Here is a 23,659-nt window from a genome sequence, read left to right as displayed (position 1 = left end):
GGATACTTATCTTAATAAAGTTAGTCAATTAGATCGGCACAGTTTATTTAAATTTTCATTCAATGATATTATTGGCCATTTCTAAAATGATTTATATCAGGTCTATTACACTACGTGATAAAGTATGTATTAACATACAACGCCTATCAACTAATCAAATTGTTTCTCTATAAAAATACTAAACTGACGGACTTACCCGACTGACGATCTTAGCCGAACTGATCTTACAAGTAACAATAGATATTTATGACAACAAATTATAATTCTGTTCCAATAATATTATTTGAGAAAAATCATTATTAATTAGACATATAAATAAATAAATTTAACACACGCATGTTTACGAACAAAATTGTCTGTTATTATCTGAGGAAAACGAGTTTAGATTTTTTATACCTATCATAGACTAAACTAGAAGTTTTTGCTCGTTTTTTACACCATTGAACTACACAAAAAGTTTATTTTTACTCTTTGACTGACAAATATGATTACAACTATGAAACATCTGTTGCAGCTGTTTTCTTACTCTTGCATAATTAATAGTTATACAACTTAACAGCCATAATGTCCTACAAATTATGTGTTACATTATCTCGTTTTTTCGGAAATTTTCCTTACCTGGTAACCCAGTTAGCTACCAGAATCAAGAATTTCCCTAAATAGCGCGCCAACCATTTGAGCGCCTCATTAATATGAAGCTGCTCACGAAAATTAACTTTATAATCTTAATCGATTGTGAAAATGCTCTAAGGATTTATTAACTAACTTCCTAAAAATGCTGGTTTGTGTAGGCGTCAAAAACTTCTGGTTTACTGAGAGAGTTACGTTTCATATTATTATTATATAGTAATAATAATAATATGAAACGTAACTCTCTCAGTTAAAGCAACAATAAATAAAACTATATAATAATAATAATAATAATAATAAAACGATATCTAAAAAGATCATTTTAGCCAAGTAACAAAACTTCGATCAATTAACGAATATTCTGTGTACCTAACGAAACAAAACGATGTGTAAACTAAACTATTTAAGTTGTATTAGTGTGTGTAAGAATTACAAGTGCATTTCAATTTTTAGTTGTATAGTGTAATGACAAAATATATTTATTGGTGTGTGAGTATTGGTGTGTAAATATTTTCGATGTGTGAGTTTACCTCGTCCCCCTCAAAAATGACAGACAATATTGTTGGTGAGTTTGGACGCGATTCAAGTTCAAGTCTATATCTAAGTAGTCTATGGTTGTCGATTTGGGAAATTATGCGCGCTACAAACCTTCAGTTTTAACTGTACCTACAGTTATAACTGGAGGTCGGTAGCCCGCATTAGCACATGGGTCATCGGATTGTAAAAAATACATAATTATACACTTTTTAAGGTTTGTTGTTGTTTTTGTTACCCACCACAGTACGGACCATGTATAATAGCCCAGGATCTGTTTTACAATTGATTACCATCAAGTTACTTTTTTGTAAGTAGCTCCATAATGAGACGCCAAATTTTTGATTACCTAAAATTCTTGATTCTGGTAGTTAACTGGGTTACCATAAAAATTCACAGGGAACTAGATAATGTCTACACAGAATATACATGGGGTTAATTCGGCTACTCCTCGTCACAAGGCATCCAAATTTTAGCTTTGAACGTCATCTCCCTAGCCACCCTGTATTGAAGATAGCATGAATAATAAATAACGAATTCTCCCTTTTAAATAAACTTTGAACCTTTCTATTTGTGCATAAATAGTAGTAGTGACACGCCATTGACGATCAATTATTCTCACGTTTCCGCAGCACCCACGACTATAAGTGATCGTGTATTGGTCGCTGCGTGCATGAAAACTCGGCTTATGAAACGTCTTCGCTGACGTTCGCTGCAGAAACATGAGAATAATTGACCGTCAATGGCTGACTGTAGGAAATGAAATAAAACAACCAATATAATATATGATAACTATTTAGTAGGTGTATAAACAGTACATCGATGAAAAAAATAATTCATTTACCTAACTCACAGAAAAAAGGATAAAGGAAACATAATAATAATAATAATAATATACCTTAAAAACGTACAACCTCACACTACACGTATCATTAATTAATTTAAATAAAAAAAAAACTCATACTTAATTAATTAAAAAATTACTTTTTTTTATCTTTAAAAAATTTTTCAACTTGCATTGTCGAATTTTTTTTTTCGTACACTATTTACCTTACGTGCTAATCTTTTAAACTCTGCGCATTTTTTTTTACAAAAATCTTGGGTTCTTTTAGTGGTAGCAATTTCACCTAAAAATTTTTTTTTTAATATACATGTATGTCTATATAAACATATTAAACAAAAGTATATAATATGTAAAATAATGAAAATCCAAATTGATTTTATTTACATTTAAATAACGAAAAAAAAATTAATGATTCATCGAAACTTTCAGTCGAGATTCAAAATTGGCATCGAATAATTTATGACCATAGATTATATATTTTTTTTTTTTCACTAAACGAACCCAAACCCTCGCAGAGCCTTGGACAGAGCGTGCGCTCCAAACTTAAAATCTACCTCTCCAAATCTTGCTAAGAAATAATCTAATTTATACAATTTTTCCATACACCCCGAAAAAAAAATAAAAAATAACTATGCTATAATGATATCAGATATAAAAAAAAAAAAACATCTATTACATATAACTTCACGTGGTGTAAAATTAATTTCGTAAAAAATCGCGAAAAGAGACGAAAATTGCCCAAAAATCACATTTATGAAGGTAATTAAAACATCTTTATTTAAAAAAAAAATGTTAGTGGTAATATTTTTTTGTGGTACAGGTATTTAAGAGCCTTTAGCCATAACGTAACTTGTTTTGTTTGTTTGACTTGGTCGCTAACTATTGGCCTCATAAGAAGGCTCAGGTTCACACAGCGGGCGATGGAACGAGCTATGTTAGGAGTATCTCTGCGTGATCGAATCAGATATGAGGAGATCCGCAGAAGAACCAAAGTCACCGACATAGCTCAACGAGTTGCGAAGCTGAAGTGGCAATGGGCGGGGCACATAGTTCGAAGAGCCGATGGATTGGGGTCCCAAAGTGCTGGAATGGCGACCCCGCACTAGTAAGCGCAGCGTTGGCCGACCCCCCACCAGGTGGACTGACGACATCAAGCGAGTCGCAGACATTCGCTGGATGCTCAGTACCGTGATGTTTGGAAGTCCCTACAAAAGGCCTATGTCCTGCAGTGGACGTCCATCGGCTGATATGATGATGAATGTATGTCATTTCGCACATGTGCCGTAATGTACCATTATTTCACGATTACAGTTCTTTTTTTTTTGTTTTTGGTTGCCATTATAATGACAAGTGTGTCTATGTGTGTAAAGCAGAGGTTCCCAAATTTTTTTTCTCCCTAATACCACTTTTTCTGATTCTGGTGCACCCTGAAGGTCCAAGATTTCCCAAAACTTGATAAAAAACTGTAAATATTACTAACTTTGATAATTTGCGTTGCGGCTCTGTACCACAAAAAAAAACAGTTTTCGAAAAAAAAAAAAAAAAAAGATTTTTTTTCTATTAAGTGGACCCATAAATAGGTTTGAATACTAATCCATGTTTTTAAATAAAGCCGTTAAATTTAGCTTCAATGTACAAAAGCAATTTTTGGGCAATTTTTACGTCTTTTTTCGTTAATTTCGATAAACATTAAAATCCATTATTTTATATTCAATAAATGCGTATTCGGATGGACGAGGAATTTCAATATTAATTAATTAATAATAAATATATTAATATTCGTGAATAAAATTCTGTCGCCCAGCCGAACTCCCAAACGCGGGTCGAGAAGTCGTTACATCGTTTGCTTCACAAAACGCTACGTGATGTATAGCTTGGCAAGACACTCCCATGATATGCGGGCGACGGGGGAAAGGACTGAGCGGGTGTGAGGTCGTGCGCGGGTATGAAGTCGTGCGCGCGGACCATCGCTCCTCCCGGCACGCGCTTACCATCAGGAGTGTTACGAACGAATTTGTCAAGCTATAGAAACATTAAAATTAATATTTTCTTTGATTGCCATAATGCATTCTTTTTTTTTCTTTATTCTTTACAAGTTAGCCCTTGACTACAATCTCACCTGATGGTAAGTGATGATGCAGATGATGGAAGCGGGCTAACTTGTTAGCAGGAGGATGATAATCCACACACCTTTCGGTTTCTACACGACATCGTACCGGAACGCTAAATCGCTTGGCGGTTTGTCTGTGCCGGTAGTGTGGTAACTAGCCACGGCTGAAGCGTCCCACCAGCCAGACCTGGACCAATTAAGATAACCTCAATCGGCCCAGCCGGATCGAACCCAGGACCTCAGTCTTGTAAATCCACCACTGTATCAAATAACCCGTAGCATAATGCTGAACGTATATTAACAGTCCGCACGTACCGCAAAAGGCATATCATTTGATGACATTGGACATGACCTCATCTGAGGGCCTAGTGGCAGTTTGATACTGTTATTATCGCGTTAACGTAAACGCGGATTTCTATGGAATGGAAACAGCGCCATCTAGTGGCACAACTGCACAACTGTTTCAATTCCATATAAATTCGCCTTTACGTGAACGCGATAGTAACAGTATGAAAATATTGAAAACTCCCACTAGGCATACTGTACAATATAATAGCATTTACAGGACATCACGTGAACGTATTACGTCATTAGCACATTGAAATGAGCATTCGATATAAACAACTCCAAAGGACCCGACGCACCGACATCTTGCGAAGCACTATAGAAACTTAAGAGTAAAATACAAATCTAGGAACATTAGAGCTTAAAACAAACGTGTAAATACGCTAAATTAAATAATTTATTTCCATTTGTGAAAAGTAAAAAAAAAAAAAAAACAATCGAAGACCAAAGATGTTACAAGTAAAAAGTGTCGAACAAGTCTTGGCTAGATAGCATTTTAAATGTCAGCCGTTCATTAGATAGTACCAACGTTTACGGTCCGCTTGAAGATGAGTATTTTCTCCAATTATTAATTTCGTTATTGGAGGAAATACTCAACAACATGCAAGGTATTATTTACCACGCTCAAGCAAATTTCGAAATTCACTATTAGGCTCCCTATTAAACCAAGGGTCAGGTTTGCGTGGTATCAAATAGAAAATATCAAAATACCTAAAAAACTACAAAAAAATGTATTAGCCATCTCATTGGTCAATTGTGTGAACTGCTCAGGGCTATTTAGAGCAATATATATTATTTTTATATCATGGAGGGATCGTGTACGCAATACTACTGTGCTGCAAAAAATGGGAAAGCCAACAGAAGTTCTGCAACAAGTCCAAAAGAGGAAGCTCGAATACCTGGGTCATATAATGCGAAACTCCAAATATCACCTGCTCCAGCTTATTATCCAGGGAAAGATAAAGGGGAAACGAAGGCCTGGTCGTAGACGTATATCTTGGCTCAAGAACTTACGCCAATGGTTTAATATAAGTACCAGATCACTCTTTCGGGCAGCAGTGAACAAAGTTAAATTAGCCTTAATGATTGCTGACCTCAGATAGGAGATGGCACTATTAGAAAAAGAATATTATTTTTATTCATATAGAAGACAAGCGCTTGGCTGTAATCGCGCCTGATGTGGCCTATGGTGGAACGCGCTTGCCTAGATAATGCCTATTCACCCTTGACTTGAATATAGCCATGTAGATGATAGGGAAAACGGAAGCTGGAAGGGCTAATTAATAATTGTAAGGAACTCTATAACTTCGCAAAGTGAATTAGCGCCAAAAAACCTACATCCAAAAGACATCAACATATGGATGCAGATTACTGCCATCCCTAGCATTTTCTATTTAAAAAAGGTGGACGAAGAACTAGATTTAGATTTTTTTTCGTCTAAACTGATATACCTAGAAACTTTTTACCTATAACATCAATGTGGAATATGTTTAATATATAATAAAAGCTGAATGTCCATCTATTACAACACGATATCACATTTCCAACAAATGTGGGATCAACGTATAGACCCCGGCAAGTAAGTTTAACTAAAATTACCGTTTGGCGGCAGATACAATTACAAACAAGTGTTAGACGCGTGCTTTGGGGTTATCATGAACACTAAAGACGTCAAATAAATAATTCGTACGCAATTATAATGCCGTCATGCTGCAAATTGCAATGGTCACTACTCGTGGCACCTCTTATCTAATCAGTGGCGTGCACTTCATATATGCTAAAAAGCACTGCCTACCCTAAGGATTCAATACAAACCTATGTTGGACCACGGAATACATAATTTTTCTTAAAAAGAATATTTGCCATATATTTTATAACATGACCAATATTCCCATCTCCCTCCAACTAGTCGGGCAAGACTGTGCTAGGAGTGGGTACGACAATAGACCAACGGGGCGGGGATCGAACCACCACCTTGATGATGAGTCCGACCACTCTCACCATTGAGCTATTTAGGCTCAAAATAGTTGGACAAGGAATTTTCCAATTTTCACTTATAGTGCATACCCTAGTTAAAAACCTGCACGCATATTATGCACGCCACTGTTTACATTGCGTCGCTAACACAAGTAAATGTTTTACTGCTAGTTCAACTTACAAACCGCTTTACTATACGTTCATTCAACATAATCGCACACATTTCGTGCGGATATTATGTATCCGTGCGGCGTGATAGATGTGCGATCACTTTATGTTGTATCACGGATTGCGAGATCTATGCTCTATGGTCCATTTTTAATTTTAGTTGGCTTTTAAAATGGCGCCCTATATTATGAAGTGAGTCATTTTTGTCGAAAAAGATCGTTTGCACAAAAGTTGCCAAAATTCGACTGTTGCATTTTTGGGATTTTTTAAAATATATTTTCATTAATATTAATTTCATGATCAGACAATCCATGTTACAAATAGATATAAACAATTAAATAAATATACATTATTTATAATTAAAATATTACGCCCGCTAATCGACAAAATTCGGTGCGTGTTCAAAATATAAAGAATTAAGGTCACAGCATACGCAGCGTTTTTTTTTATCTCGGACGGGACGGGGTGTGTATTTTTTGGAAATATAGTTTCATACAAAATACACATGCAAGTGTGTATACATACATACACGGAGAAAAAAATCCTGCAGGTTATTTGCCATTAAAATAATGAGTCACTAGATTTTCATCGTGTTTTCGTGATCATCTAACATATTTATTTCAATGAAATGATCTTGACCATTTAACATCAAGCATTTTTTTTTGTTATTACAATCATCTCATAACATGATAATTTCAATGAAATTACGTACGATCCTCTGAGATGATTATTTGTTTTTAATAATCTGACACTGTCACCAAAGTCCGGCCGGCCAGAGATTGCGTTTCTGATACCTGTCAAAGTCACCTTTTTGCATTTGCTAACTAACTAATTGTTAACAATTTTAGCCCAAAATTTTAATACGTTTATTGTAAGTTGGCATAATTATTAATTTTTTTTTTTTTTTATTTAATACATTTTAATTTTATTTAAATATCTCATTGACATTTACATTATGACATGATAAAGACAGGTGTCAGAAAAGCAATCTCTGAGCGGCCGGACTTTACGTATACGACATCTATTTAACCCGTAGTAAGTAGTAATTTGCATGACCCTTAAGTAGCTCATTTAAGCAGTTTATTTTCCCCGACCACGTTCTAAACGTACCATATGCAGCGACCTTTAAAAAATGTTTCAACTGTAATATTTAAATGTCAATTGACAATATATTATAAATTACTAGGCGTCCAGCGGTTGATATGAGACCATTATTTAAACTAAAAAACAAATATTTATTTCAATGAACAATTCAGTAATCACTTATGTATTTGTGTGTGTTATTCAAGAACGTTCAAAAAATTCAAAATTTTAATCTATAGTTTGTGTAAATGTTTAGTTAATGTATGTCTGGCATTTAATTAACTAAAACAATAAATAACTTAAAAAAATTAAGTATTGAAAAAAATATACATTGTGATGTTTAAAAGAAAAGTACACATATATATTTTTAATAATTTCAATTGATAATTCATTTTTATACAAGAATAAATCTTGTTATATACATAGTAGGTATATTAGATAAAATTGGACCGTCTGTTTAATAAAATCACGTGTCATTTGTGAAATTTCAATCAAAATAGTTATTCAGTTAAAACTGAAGGTGTGTAGCGCTTTAAAAAAATCACAGCGTACCTCTATATGCAAATATTACAGGTAAAACATTCTTTGTTACATCTTCAATTGAATTAAATACAAGAAATAAAAAAAAAATTACAATCGAATAATCAAATATCTGCATCTATGTAATAATACATACATAATTATAATAATATAATAATTAATTTATTCGAAAAATCTATCCCTTAATAATACGGGCGTACTGTTTTAAAAAAAAAATCATCTATTTCAAATCGCTAAGTGCCGAATTAAACTTTTTGACGATTCCCTTTATATCTTAAACGATTAAATATAATCTATTTACAAGTTGTGAAAAAAAAAGGAATATAAAATTAAAATATTGCAATAATATATGCAGTGTCGCAAAATGAAGGTAGTTTGATAAAACAGATTTTGTTTCAATATATCTGCCATTTTTGACCATTTTTGAAATTGATGCCTACAGCTACAAAAGTTTGGTGTTGTATTTAGCAAAAAAAAAAAAATTGCCAAAAGGGTCATATAAAATCATTTTGGATTTTTTTGAAGTGTTTTCAATATGGCTGCCATTTCGATTTATAGAAAAATTTATAAAGCTTTTGCGTGGTTAATATTAAAAAAAACAAATGGTGTCATGTTTTTGTTTTAAATAGTGAATAAACTAGATAACAATATAAAATTAATATGAGAGAATATCCAAAATGTGCATTTTTTTTTACTTGGCAACTCATATTCGAAAATATCTAGATTTTGCATTGTAAAATGTCTTGTATTATTCGCATAAACTACTAGTATAAAAAAAGTTTTATCAATCTACCCTCATTTCATTACACTGTCTACATGTGAAGTTAGAATTATCAATCAATTAGTTTTAATTACAATTATTTGTATATAGAACGCTTTATTAAAATAAGGTAAGACACATCTAAACAAAAAAAGAACCTAAAATATTGCAATATTGGAGAGCATAATGGTACCTCAGTATCAAATTTACATATTAATATATCAAATTTGTTTGTATATTTATCTATATTATGTTTCCGGTGCCATATTACTAAATAAATAATTAAAATCTCTCAAATGAAAAACAATATGTCGAAAATACTCTTGTTGCAATATAAATTGTGAGTCGCCAAGTTCATAAATATTTGCAAAAAAAGAAACCCTATACATAATTTTCTCCATATACAAATTATTAATCATCATAAAACGAATTACACGACATTAAAAGTTACAACTTACGATAAGGAAAAAAGAAAATATAAATCTAACATTAAAAATATTGTGAAAACATACTCTAAAAACCAAAAAGAACTATCAAAAAGTCATTCGATATTCATTAAAATGAAAAAAATAAAACAGTGCGATAAATTATACTAATAAATAATAAAATTTGCGAATGACAGAGCGGAGGAAGAGCTTATTTAAAAAAATCCATTTCTCAGATCGTTGGAACGCAAAACAAATCGAACACCAACTTACCAAAACCTCATATATGAGATCAATTTAAGTCTCAAAACCAGAGACCATTACAGGTCGGTAAAAATATCGTGTATTTGAGTGCTCAAATAACTTAACAGTATCGCATGAGTTGCCAAGCTATTCTCAAGGCAACTTGGCAGGACATATAAATTTTATACATACTCTTCTGCCAATTAATATTTAAAGTTTATAAATTACCATGATAGTCTGTATTGAATCTGTTCAATAAAATTAGTATGCAAGCTTCACTTTTCAATACAAATTAAAATTATAAAATTTGGTACCAGATGTCATATTTACTATTTTCATACAATTACATTGTGTTATGTCATTATAAAACATCAGGCGTGCTTCGTTTGGGCGTTTCTTTATTTGTTGTATCGTAACTTGGTTCGTATATTTATATCTACAATACGTATTATATCGTAACTACAGTACTCCAGAATTGGACTGGATACACGGTGTAGTGTATAAAACATGCCTTAGTTAACTTGGCTGCTCATATATTTGCATATACAGTACACACACAGTATATCGTAGCTACAGTACTTCAATATTAAATACACGGTGTAGTGTATAAAACATACCTCAGTTAACTTGGCAACTCATATAGCCGCACAGTACACCGTATATTGTAACTACAGTACTCTAGTATTAGAGATACACGGTGTAGTGTATAAAACATTCCTCAGTTAACTTGGCAGCTCATATATCTGTTTCTATAATACATCGTATATCGTACCTACAGTACTGTAGTATTAGATACACGGTGTAGTGTATTAAATAGTATACCTCAGTTAACTTGGCAACTCATATACGCAAATTACCGCGCCAAGTGAATATGTGTGTATATATCGAAACTATAGTACTCTAGTATTGGATACACGCCGTAGTGTATAAAACATCCCTTAGTTAACTTGGCAGCTCATATAACCGCATCGTATATCGTACCTACAGTACTGTAGTATTAGATACACGGTGTAGTGTATTAAATAGTATACCTCAGTTAACTTGGCAACTCATATACACAAATTACCGCGCCAAGTGAATATGCGTGTGTAATTCCGTTTGGCAAGTTGGCGGCGATGGATCTTAATCTCTCACTGCATGAAATAGTCGGGGTGGTCTGGGTCCTTCTCGAATCGTTTCGCCTCCTCCTGCATGCTCTCTTTGATTTTCAAAATGGCCGCCGATTCAGTTTGATCATTTTGGTCGCCGCCCGGTCCACCGAAACCTTGGGACGAGAGATCAAACTTTTGTACACATTACCTATTTGTTCAATGCACGATTGTCATGAATGTAAACTGTCAAGCGGTTAGACCAATTTCTTTTTTTTTTTAATTCTTTACAAGTTAGCCCTTGACTACAATCTCACCTGATGGTAAGTGATGATGCAGTCTAAGATGGAAGCGGGCTAAGTTTTTAGGAAGAGGATGAAAATCCACACCCCTTTCGGTTTCTACACGGCATCGTACCGGAACGCCAAATCGCTTGGCGGTACGTCTTTGCCGGTAGGGTGGTAACTAGCCACGGCCCGAAGCCTCCCACCAGCCAAAAAAAAACGGTATTTTGTAAAGTCAATTTACTGACGTTGAACGTGACAACGTCATAAGAAAATACTGATGGAATGGTTGCATTTATCAAAAGAAAATGTTTGATTTTCTGAAATAGGGAACGACGCATGACGTCATCTTTTTTTGAGTGTGCAGTATCCATCGAATTATAAGACGTTGTCACGTCAAAAAAAAAAAACAGTTCTGCCGTGCATTACACTGTATCTTCAGATTATTTTTATCCAACAATTTTAAACAACTGGTCACGCGACGTGTGATCTGTGACGTCATCTATATACAGGGTGCTAGGGAGTATCTCCCATATCTCGAAAGTTAAATTCTTTAAGGAAAATTAATTTATTTTAATTGCAAGAATAGATATTAGATGGATAGTCGGAATTATTTGTATTACTTTGTATGAAAACATAAAAAGTTTATTTTTATAGTCAAAAATATATTACTTATGCTTTTGTTCGGCTCCTATAAGTGGACTCGTCAACACCTTGAAGTTATGGGAAATACTCCCGAGCATCCTGTATATATAAGGATGCGATATAATAATATAATTTTTTACTCCAAAAATATTCATTTTGGAACACATGTTCCTTAGACATTTTTATTAAAGAATATAAAATAGAATGGGGATGATGACTAGTTTTGAATATATTGATTTTTTTGATACATTCGGGTAAATAAGGTTACTAATTTATACATAAAAAACAAAGATTTTCTGGATATTTGCAAAATGATTGAGATTATAAAATTTCAAAATCTATTAAAAATCTTTTATCGTAATTAGTTGAAAATTCATACGGATTTAGCTTCCTTACATTAAAAGTGACATTTTTTAATAAATAAACTATAAACATAAACGCACAAATAACAAAGATATTAGTAATTTTGTTTGAACGCACATACAAATCTAACGATCATTACATTGCCTACGACGTCATTAGTTTGTGCCATTTTGTATGGGACGTTTTTCAGGGATCCGCGGCAGCGTCGCAAATCTGACATTTTAAATCCCTGTAGCTCCGAAAGTAATGATCGCAGATATCCTGTTACTTTGACAAAATTGCTTTACTATTAGCATACTCTTAATTTATATACAATTTAAAATACTGTCATCATCCCTATTATGGGAAATACTCCCAAGCACCCTGTATATAGATTAATTGTTACGAAAATATATTATATTGTATATTATACTCACTTAAGTTGTAGTCGCCCATGCCAGAGCCGGAGTCCTCCCGGGGGGTGCCGGGCCCCCCGCCGCCGACGCCGCCCGGCGAGCTCTTCATGCCGTCCACGCCACCTAGTCCTGGGCCAAGCGCGGCTGTTTATAGTGAGACGGGAAGCAGAGCACGAGTTCTAATTGTTTTCAAAGCTCATCCGGGCAATGGATGTGTCCGGGCAAAAATTAAAAAAAAAAAAAAAAAATTCGGTGGACCATCTTTATTATTTTTTTTTCATTTTTTTTTTTATTTTTGCAGTTACTTGAGCGCGGCAGATAGACTTATGGGACTAAAGCACTTGTTCTGATAGTTTTCAAAGCTCATCCGGGCGAACGATGTATTTTTCAATAAATGAAAAAATAATTGATAGTTGAAAAAAAAAAAATTTCGGTGGACCATCTTTATTATTTTTCTCTTATTTTTTATTTTTATTTTTGCAGTTACTTGAGTACAGATAAACATAAGGGACTAAAGCACGTGTTTTTATAGTTTTCAAAGCTCATACTGGCGAACGATGTACTTTTTCAATGCAATAAATAAATTAAAAAATAATAATAAACAATCGTCCAAAAATTAAAAAAAAAAAGTTTTTGTGGACCATCTTTATTATTTTTTTTTTTGATTTTTTGATTTTTGCAGTTACTTGAGCGCGACAGATAGACATAAGGGACTAAAGCACTTGTTCTAATAGTTTTCAAAGCTCATCCGGGCGAACGATGTATTTTTCAATAGAATAAATAAATTATAAGTCACTGCCGAGCCCACCCACCAGCCACAAAAATTAAGAAAACCTCAATCGGCCCAGCCGGGGATCGAACCCAGGACCTCCGTCTTGTAAATTCACCGCGCACACCACTGCGCAACGGAGGCCGTCAAAATGTGGAAATCTATACCGAAGATGGGAGTGAATAGGCATCTTCTAGGCGTCTTATGCCACATCAACACTTACCATCAGGTGAGATTGTGGTCATGAGCTCATTCCATTAAAAAAAAACACATTTCCTCTTTTTACACACTAGTGTTTTTCAGATGGCATGGGTACGGTGACAGTTGCCTTATGACGTTCATAATACGTACTATTATCGTGAATTGCGGCAAACTTTCAAGAGTGAAATGAACTGAAAAAAATTCTATAACTAAAGAGACTACATCTAGTTAGTTTAGTCTCTGATCTTAAGAGCCATCACAAGAGGGGTAGTTTGATCCCCACCCATTGAAATATATCAGTATCCACAACACTGTCTTTTCTGACTAAATGGTGGGGAATGATAACTGGTCATATTAAAAAAAATGCAATATATGCATCGATCTCCTATTAAAAAGTGGATACACAATCAGCGACAAAAAAACATCCCCGCTTAATGAGTGCCAAACACAACTCCTTGGCACTCAATTCAAGTAGTTGCATTTGCAAATTCAACCTTAAACTCAATTTAAGGTTGAATTTGCTCTGAATTTGGGATTTATTGAATATTGGACTATATTCAAAGGCCTTTAGGCATAATTTTCTTTACCAATAATTCTAAAACTGTCAAAAGCAAAATTGGCCCGTTTTTAAGTGCAATTTTCTACATGATTGTGCGTCCTTTTATTATAAGAGGTCAATGAATATATGGCAAATATTATTACAAAAAATTAAACAATATTATCTGATCTGACAAATGTTGTTTTGCCTTTGAAATAATTTCTAGTGTATTATTTTGGTAATAAAAATCATTAAAGATTAATAGATTAAACATAGGGATTGATGATTTTTACAAAGATGAGGCGATGACATAGGATCCGAGACTTGGTCGCTAACTATGGGCCTCATTAGAAGGCTCAGAGTCACACAGCGGGCGATGGAACGAGCTATGTTAGGAGTATCTCTGCGTGATCGAATCAGATATGAGGAGATCCGCAGAAGAACCAAAGTCACCGACATAGCTCATCGAGTTGCGAAGCTGAAGTAGCAATGGGCGGGGCACATAGTGCGAAGAGCCGATGGACGTTGGGGTCCCAAAGTGCTGGAATGGCGACCCCGCACTAGTAAGCGCAGTGTTGGCCGATTCGCTGGATGCAGGTGGCTCAGTATCGTGATGTTTGGAAGTTCCTACAAATGGCCTATGTCCTGCAGTGGACGTCCATCGGCTGATATGATGATGAATGTATGTCATTACGCACATGTGCCGCAATGTACCATTATTTCACAATGACAGTTCTTTTTTTTTTGTTTTTGGTTGCCATTATAATGACAAGTGTGTCTATGTGTGTAAAGAAGGTTTCCAATTTTTTTTTCTTCCTAATAAGACTTTTTCTGATTCTGGTGGACCCTGAAGGTGCTACGATATCCCAAAACTTGATAAAAAAACTGTGAAGATTACTAACTTTGAAAATTTGCGTTGCGGCTCTGTACCAAGAAAAAAACAGTTTTCGAAACTTCCGCAGAATCAAAGTTCTCAATAGCTCAAAGAATCGCGGAGCTGAAGTGGCAATGTGGCAATAGTTCGAAGAGCCGATGGACGTTGGGGTCCCAAAGTGCTGGAATGGCGACCCCGCACTACAAAGCGCAGTGTTGGTAGACCCCCCACCAGGTAGACTGACGACATCAAGCGAGTCGCAGACATTCGCAGTATCGTGATGTTTGGAAGTCCCTACAAAAGGCCTATGTCCCGTGGACGTCCATCGGCTGATATGATGATGATTGATGATTGAGAAAGATCAAAATTAGGATTTTCCCATAAAATAAAAAAAAATTGTCAATAAAAAATGCATTTGATTAAATTATTATTAGAGACTTACCAGAATTCGACGAGTCTTGCGGGCTTGGCATTATCGGCGTGGGGGGTCCGGGCGGGCCGTTGGAGCCCGGCGGCGCCCCGTACGCGCCGGGCGAGCCCCCGCTGTAGTTGAGGGGGGCCGACCCCCCGCCGGCGCCCCCGCTGCCGCCGGCCCAGGCGCCTCTGGGGCCCATCCCCATTGGTGGCATACCTGTGCACCACAGTTGATTAAATTATTTAGTTTACCACAGTTATTAGCCTTTTTTAAGGGCCCACTACTCACACAATGCAGTTGGCAAAAGTTTTTGTTTTAACTAGCGAGTGTTCTTGGGGTTCCGTTTTTGTACGTACGCACGCCTGGAACCCTATATCCGCGCCGGGGCTCACGGGGCCCATGCCGGGCCGCGGGGGCGTCACGCGCGGCGCACTGTACCCTGCCGTGTACACGAGTCTCACCTGGTGCCTGCGGCGGAGGGCCGCGCATGCCTGCCGCGTAGGCGCCGGGGCTCATGGGGCCCATGCCGGGCCGGGGGGGCGTCATGCGCGGCCCGCCCAGCATCCCGCCGCCGGCGCCGCGCTCCAGCGAGTTGCCCATCATACCCTGACCTGTGACAGTACATCCATATAAATCAAGACATACAAGTACTAGCTGACCCGGTAAACGTTATTTTATTGATATTAAAAAATAGGGGTTGATGGTAAAAGGATGAAAGTTTAAGGTATCCTAGCCTATATCTAAGATATACTATCTTTCAAGTTGAATCAAACTGCACACTTTGTGCAAATTTAATTAAAATCGGGAGTCCATCTAGGACTCAAACCAATTATTGTATAGGACCTGCCTCGCTAGACGTTACTTTTCTTTCAAAGTATATGATCAACGATCTAAAGCGATTATAAAAACTGTCTCTATAGAATCGATGTTAAATAGTTGTAATCGTGTTCGTCGGTTAAAGAGCTCCGTAAAAATACCTTTTTGTGTAATTGTATTGTGTAAAAAACGGGAAAAAACTTGTAGTTTAGTATAAGATAAATACCAAATCTAAGCTCGTTTTCCTCAGAAAATGACAGACAATTTTGTTTGTGGCTATGAGTGCGATACAGGTCCTTCTATAATTGGTCTGAGATCTAGGACAAACAATGTGACACATAATTTATATATGTATAATTGTATATTAGATTTAGAAAACTATTTATGTTGCATTCTATATACATCATACAAGTTTTTTTTACTGTATACTTTTTGGAACACTTAAGTGCAATTTAGATGTTGTCAGATCATTTAAAATTTTTCACACATATAGTAGAATTGCTTATATCTCATTCGGGGTCCATTCTGACATATGAGAGGGGTTTGTCAGTGTGAAATGTCACTATGAATCCTTGCAGTTTAGTAGTAGCATAATCATCATGATCATTCATAACTTATGGACGTCCACTGCTGGACATAGCCTCTGGCATGGACTTCTAAACATGGTGTTAATCTGCCAGCGTCCAGCGGCTTCCTGCAACCCGCTAGATGTCCTTAGGGGGTTGATCAACACTACGCTTTTCAGTGTGAATTTGAATAGTAGTATAGATTGTAGAAGTGCACACAACTCACCCGGGGGCCCATTGAAGTCGTTGGCCATGCCCATCCTGACGGCCGAGCGGGGCCCGCCCGCGTACCAGGGCCCGATGAAGGGCTGGCCGGTGCCCATCAGCTGCGGCGCGGGCCCGTGCGGCGAGGGCTGCGAGCCGGGGTGCGGCGCGGGGGGCGACGGCCGCAGCGACGAGTTGGGGAAGAAGCCCGGCGGCATGCCCCCGCCGCCCATGCCTGGAATGTATCACATTGCATACATTATCTTTATATATAAAAATGAATTGCTGTTCGTTAGTCTCGCTAAAACTCAAGAACGGCTTAACGGAACTTGGTCTTGAAATGTCTTTAAGATGTCTTTTTAACATCCCGCCATACATAAGTAACAAGAATATCCAAAGTGATCTTAATGTTAAGACAGTCAGACAGGAAATACAGTGCTACAGTATCAAATATCAGGAGCGACTAGCAATGCATGTCAATGACTTGGCAAACAATCTAGAAGGAGACGGCAGCCTGCTTTTTTGCAGACTGAAACGCAACAGTGTTCAAAATTTAGCCAAGAAACATAGCCAGAATACAGCATAATAGGAGATTTGTTAATGGACTTACTCCTTCTGATGACCCATAACCTCTAACCAACAGACGAACGGCTCAATGTCGAATGACAGATTGCCGAGTAACAGTATAAGAGAAAGGAAAGGAGAGGTCTTGAAATGTTCGTGGAGGTATAGGGAAGGTTTAAAAGGTGAGAAAAATGTGAATAATTTCCGGGAAAACCATAAAAACAACCCTTTTCTATTTCCCATACAAACGTTTAAGAGTCAAGCGGTAGGGGTAGGGTAGGGTAGGGGTAGGGGTAGGGGTAGGGGTAGGGGTAGGGTAGGGTAGAGTAGGGATAGAGAATAAGTGCACTTATGTCAAAACGAAGCTTGACCAGGTCCGCTAGTAATTTATAATACCTTATAGAAAAGTCGTATTATAGTGTTAATCCAAAGAGTTAAAAAAATCTTTTGCAGGTTTGGGTGTACTCTTCTATTACAAGATCCCCAAGACTGTGATGGACCTGCCAATGCGTAGCTTTAAGCAATGTGTTAAAAACATTTACTTAGTCGAGGTTACTACACTATTGATGAGTTCCTTAACGATAAAGGTGCTTGGAAGCCATTGGATCAGCTTCTACCTTCACACAGGAAGTAAAACTATAAGAAATTGTAATTGTTATGAATTGTAAATTATAGTACTGTATGACTTTTTCAAAAGAGCAACTGTTGAGTTACTTGCCAGTATCTTCTCAGCAGAACCTGCCTTCCGAACCGGTGGTAGAATCTTTACAAATAGTCAACTGACATGTCAAAAGTGCTTGTAAACTGAGCCTACTTGAAATAAATGATTTTTGATTTTGAACTTGTAAAGAATAAAAAAAAAACAAAAGAATAACATTTTATAAGCAAACAATGCATAATTTAAAATAAATAAGATACAAAATTACATGTACACATAAAAATTTATTTACTTTGCTATGATCTGCGAAAAGCCAACAAACCCATGCGACAACATCACCAAGGTCCAACAAATACTCTCTACCTATGTTTCACACTGAAACCGGAGCATCCTCAGAAGATGTTGACTATACAATGTGCAATTGCAAAGAGAGTTCTATCCAATATTTAAAATTACATGTGTTTTCTACCTTCATTTCGCATCGCATCGCATTACATACATTACTATTAGCAGACTCAGAAGTTTACAAACAATAAGAAAACCAATGTCGAACAAAGGTATGATTCACAATTTTTCAAACATTCCCGCCAACCGATCGGTAACCCTCTCTAACTCCCCGCTCTTTACGGAAACAAGTCACGCCACCTGACGTCATATCTTCCTACAATATCTTATAGAAAAGTCGTATTATAGTTGTAATGACTATATAAACGACAAAAAGGTTTGGAAATTTAATGTATTACTTGTATATACCTATTGTTAAATGGTGATAAAATAAAAATAAAAAAGAAAAAACCTGGGTGAGTTTGTTGTAGGCTCTTCTCGGACCAAGGCGCGATTGGAACAATCGTAACTTTAATTTTAAGTTTTCGACTAATTATTATAAAAAGAAAAGAAAAGAAAAAAAGAAATATCTTTATTTTTAGGCAGTGCCACACATTACAATAATAAATTCTAAATATATAACTTATAGCTAAAACAATAAAAGAAGAACGCCCTGCAATATGTGGCATAACCTAGAAAAAGGCCCTAACTCAGCATTTTGCTACATATCACCATTATTTCTTATAATGGTGAACCTGTCCTTTCAAAAGTGCTTGTAACCTAAGCCTAAATGAATATTGACTATTGACCGTACAAGTACAATTACCATGTCTTAAAAATTTTTGTATTTGTGGTATTGTAGGGGGTAATCTATGGATCTACTGAACCAATTTTGAAAATTTTTTGACCACTAGAAAGCCACGTTATTTGTGAGTATTATCATAGGCTATATTTTATCCCTCTATTCTCACAGTAATGTAAAATAACCAGCTGAAACCAGGCGTTGGCTAGTACAGTTACCATGTCTTGAAAAGACATGTTTGGATCGAATAATTAATTGTATATTTAATTTTATAACAAGTGTAACCCATGTTTAAAGCAAATAAATAAATTATTATTATTATTATTATAAAATATTTGTGATATTAATATTATAAAGAGTTAATGTTTGTGGTATTGTAGGGGTAATCTCGGAACTGATTTCAAAAATTCTTTTACTACTAGAAAGCCATGTTGTGAGTATTATAGGCTATATTTTATCCCTCTATTCTCACCGGAACATAAGCTATGCAGGTGGAACCAGGCGTTGGAAAGTACAAAATAAAAATAAAAGCCTTTAATTACTGAATTATACATCATTGACACTGATTTTCAACTGGCTTAAAAAAGTAGGTTATCACACAAGACATGATTGTATGAATATTGTCATAATTGCAGACTTTTATAACCAGGATATAAAACAAAACTACACGTTAGAAAAGACCACTAGGTAAAGGAAAAGTCCTATATAAAGATGGGTTTATGACATCAATCCAGTGTCACAAGTTAGCCCTTGACTACAATCTCACAATACTCATCTCATCAATCTCACTATTATCTATGAATTAGCTAAAAAATCATGTTTCTTGTATGGGAGCCAGTCTCCAATATTTATTTGATTCTATATCTTAGTATTTCTTGTTATAGCAGCAACAGAAATACATCTGTTAAAATCTCAACCACAATACTAAAACTCAAGTGATCCAGTTTGGTATGTGCCGCGTTGTAAGAAGCAGCTCATGGCGAAGGTCCCCATATGGGTTCAACACTAGCTGGGCATACTCCAACGTTGTACGATGTTTAACCGTGTTTCATTATAAATTAATATACTAATATTATTAAGCTGAAGAGTTTGTTTGTTTGTTTGATTGAACGTGCTAATCTCAGAAACTACTGGTAATTTGAAAAATTCTTTCAGTGTTAGATAACCCATTTATCGAGGAAGGCTATAGGCTATATATTATCCCCTTATTCCTACGGGAACGGGAACCACGCGGGTAAAACCGCGCGGCGTCAGCTAGTTAATAAATAAAATACTTATAATTGAACTGTAATAGGTCCAATTCTGTACATAATAATAACATCAAGATAAATCCATTTTAGAATTCAAACTATTGTGTTATTCAGACAAATAAAAAATAAAAAAATGCTAAGATATTCAATAACACAATAGTTTGAATTCTAAAATAGATTTATCTTGATGGGAAAAAGAAGCAATGGTCTCTGAAAAAAATTTTTAGAAACATCAGCCGAACAGTATCACAAATGCTGAATATATTTTTGAATAACATTTTTATAAACATACATAATTAAAAAAAATAAGTTACGAAATGATATGCATTTTTTACCTTCATTTCTAATTTTTTGCTGGTAAACAGTACATAATATATTTACATTTACAGGGGCTGTAGTCTCAATAATAATCTAACATTGGAAAAAATTACAATGCTCAATTTTTTTTTCCCCACCCTGTATATTGGCTACTGGCCTTAAATAGGTTACTGATGGTAATTTCATTTTCTATCATCATTAAAAACCTATATGCCGCTCACTGTAGATCACGGGTCACTTTTTTTCAATCTCTTTTTAGGAGCTAGCTCCAAATCGGACTATGTTGCTCTGACAGACAGACAGCCTTTGTAATAGCCACTTATCTTGATTAATTTTGAACAATTAAATTAATTTTGATAAGTTCTACCCATTTTTCCCCCCTCCTGTATTTTGTGACTACTGGTCTCAAATAGTTTACGAATGGTAATTTCATTTTCTATCATCATTAAAAACCCATTTAAGGCTCACTGTTGATCACGAGTCTCTGTTTTTTTAAATCTTTATCTTGACGAACTGGCTCCATTTCGGATTATGTCGCTCGATAAGACAGCCTTTGCATTTGCGACTTATCTTGATTAATTTTAATTTATTAAATTAATTTTCTTCATACATTTCTTTTTAATGCTTTACCAGCGCCCTGGTCTCCTCTGATTAAGGATGGGCCAGGACACTATTACAACCACCCACCTCTCTTAGGAGTCTCTTCAGAATGATGTATTAGGTTAGTCCACCATGCTGGGCCAATGCGGTTTGGCAGACTTCACACACATGGAGAATCAAGCGGGTTTCCTCACAATGCTTTTCCTTCAATGTAAAATGCATATAACTGAAAAGTTTGCAGTGCATGCCCTGGACCAATTTGAACATTACATCATAAACCTCACTGCTGAGCTTGAGTCTCCTCTCAGAATGAGAGGGATTAGTCCACCATGCTGGCCACACACACAGAGAATAAAGAAAATTCTCTGGTATGCAGGTTTCCTCACAATGTTTTTCCTTCACCGTTTGACACACGTGATATTTAATGTCTTTAAATGCACACAACTGAAAAATTAGAGGTGTATGCCCTAGACCGGATACAAACCCACACCCTCTGGATTGGAGGCAGAGGTCATACCCACTAAGCTATCATAGCTTGTTTTCTTTATAATTTCTATAATAATTTATAGTATTTTTATTTTGCACTAGCAGACAACTTCATCAGTGTGGAAACCCTTGATAACTATAAAAAAAGTTACCATGACAACTAGATTATTTTTTAACTTTTGAGAAGAAAATTCCATCATACTGTATTTAGTGTAACTTTAACTATTTATGCAGTGCATGCAATGTAAGCTTTCAATAGGAATATTTTTTCCTGTTTTTGACACATTTTTCACTGATGATCGTATATCTATTGGTCGTATGGACTATTGGTTGTAGCGTGATTTTATATAGCCTACCTCGGTGAATGTACTATTTAAAACAGAACATTTATTTTACTTTAAACAAGTACCTAGTTTCTGTGATCAGCATGTTCAACTAAACAAACACACAGTTTTATAATATCAGTATTATATAGATTTATCATTTAGTAGTAGCTTCACAGTTCTATGTTTTAAATAAAATCGACTAAAGATAGGTTACGTGCCTACAAAATCATCGCAAAAAGTGATCCAAATTTAGCTACTTGCTAAATACTACTGGGCACATGCATACACAATTTTGTGTTTAAATACATTATATAGGTATTTATGTATATATTGTTTTTACACTTCCTAAGCATATAACTCAACATTGTGGACAATATTTAGATATTATTTGTTTAAATAACTTTTGTTGTTTAATAAGCGACTAAATGAAATTAAGGCAATTAGACACATTTGTCGCCACAGTTTTAGTGTGGTAGTGCCCTATCTCTAGTATAAAATATCATGGAAATAAAATAAATAAATTTAATAAAAATTTAAAATTATGCTATGTGAAGAATGAAAAGATTTTGTCAGACTATTAAATTGGCCTTGCCTACGAGTGGTGGCTTTGATTTGACACACAACTCTCAGTTCTATACAAAGATTTACTGTCCTATTTCCATTGAGCAAAGTGAAAGTTTTTCAGTTTTGTTTACATGTCTCTTAACTTGCTGGCAACGCTTTTGGTACATTAACCACGATTATTACGTTGTTCGGCGTCATCTGAAGCTTTGAAACCGAGTTATTTACACTGCCAGATAACAATCTCTGTTCTAGAAAGCGTTATGTATGTTAAGAAAACATGTCATATTTTGCATCGGAAAAATACGTATTTTGATTCGATTTAACACAAAATTATGGACGTACCGTCATTTGGAGGCGCCGGGCCTGCGTTGTGGCCGATCCCGTTCACACCGTAGCCGGAATTAACGAAACCATAATCGTGGAAAGCCTTGGCTTCTGATGAGTGTTCACAAGTATCCCTCCTCTCCGGCGCTGCGCAGTATAGATCCCAGAAAACACACCACCACGAGTGGAGGAACCCCGGGGGCTCGCCGAGTGTTATGTTCTTCTCCCATCGTATCTCCGAGAGAAAAGTCTGTGCCGCTTTCTGAGCCCCAACGTGCAGTAAGTATTCGTACACATAGAGGGCTAACTTCTCGCGGGCCTGAGCGTCCGAAGGTACCGTAGAGCCTTTGCCCTTGGCATACATATCGACTGGAAGCCGACTTTTATGTTGGAATTGTTTATTATTTACATTAACGCTTTATATCAATAAATTCAACTTCACAAAATGTCATAGATCGATGGCGACATTTGGCGTCTGTGGCATAGAGAAATTTGTTCTCAATTTCATCGCATCTTTTTAATTGTCAATTTCTTTTGTCTATGATGTACAGATTATTAATCAAATGCAATATACAAAATTGATGACTTTACATCACGATATTATACAATAAAATTATACTTTTTGT

At 35.7% G+C, this 23,659-nt stretch overlaps 1 protein-coding gene across 4 annotated transcripts; it reads right to left on the bottom strand.

Moving 5' to 3' along the window:
- Positions 1-1,943: 1,943 nt before the first annotated feature.
- On the bottom strand, positions 1,944-23,522 carry LOC112045585 (single-stranded DNA-binding protein 3). 4 transcript variants are annotated; one of them, XM_024081838.2, is made up of 6 exons: positions 23,052-23,522; positions 16,840-17,052; positions 15,693-15,842; positions 15,259-15,447; positions 12,456-12,578; positions 1,944-10,923 (listed from the first exon to the last, which is right to left on the bottom strand). In XM_024081838.2, exons 1-6 carry the CDS (start codon positions 23,395-23,397, stop codon positions 10,790-10,792), a joined length of 1,155 nt encoding a protein of 384 aa, XP_023937606.1. In that variant the 5' UTR covers positions 23,398-23,522; the 3' UTR covers positions 1,944-10,789. The 4 variants fall into 4 exon arrangements, with proteins under 4 accessions (XP_023937606.1, XP_023937608.1, XP_052745530.1 ...); XM_024081840.2 differs by having other exon boundaries at positions 12,456-12,563; XM_052889570.1 differs by having other exon boundaries at positions 10,803-10,942.
- Between the last annotated feature and the right edge of the window lie 137 nt (positions 23,523-23,659).

This window comes from Bicyclus anynana, chromosome 26, assembly GCF_947172395.1.
Source record: "Bicyclus anynana chromosome 26, ilBicAnyn1.1, whole genome shotgun sequence".
NCBI classification, from domain to species: domain Eukaryota; kingdom Metazoa; phylum Arthropoda; class Insecta; order Lepidoptera; family Nymphalidae; genus Bicyclus; species Bicyclus anynana.
Note: the sequence above shows the minus strand (reverse complement) of the source record. Positions and strands in the feature narration are given on the sequence as shown.

Excerpts from the sequence above, each read along its gene's own strand:
- LOC112045585 (XM_024081838.2), bottom strand. The coding sequence starts at position 23,397 with ATGTATGCCAAGGGCAAAGGCTCTACGGTACCTTCGGACGCTCAGGCC. Across the intron at positions 15,843-16,839 it reads CGACTTCAATGGGCCCCCGG|GTCAGGGTATGATGGGCAAC; the intron begins GTGAGTTGTGTG and ends GTACTGTCACAG. Across the intron at positions 12,579-15,258 it reads GCAAGACTCGTCGAATTCTG|CCGCGCTTGGCCCAGGACTA; the intron begins GTAAGTCTCTAA and ends CACTATAAACAG.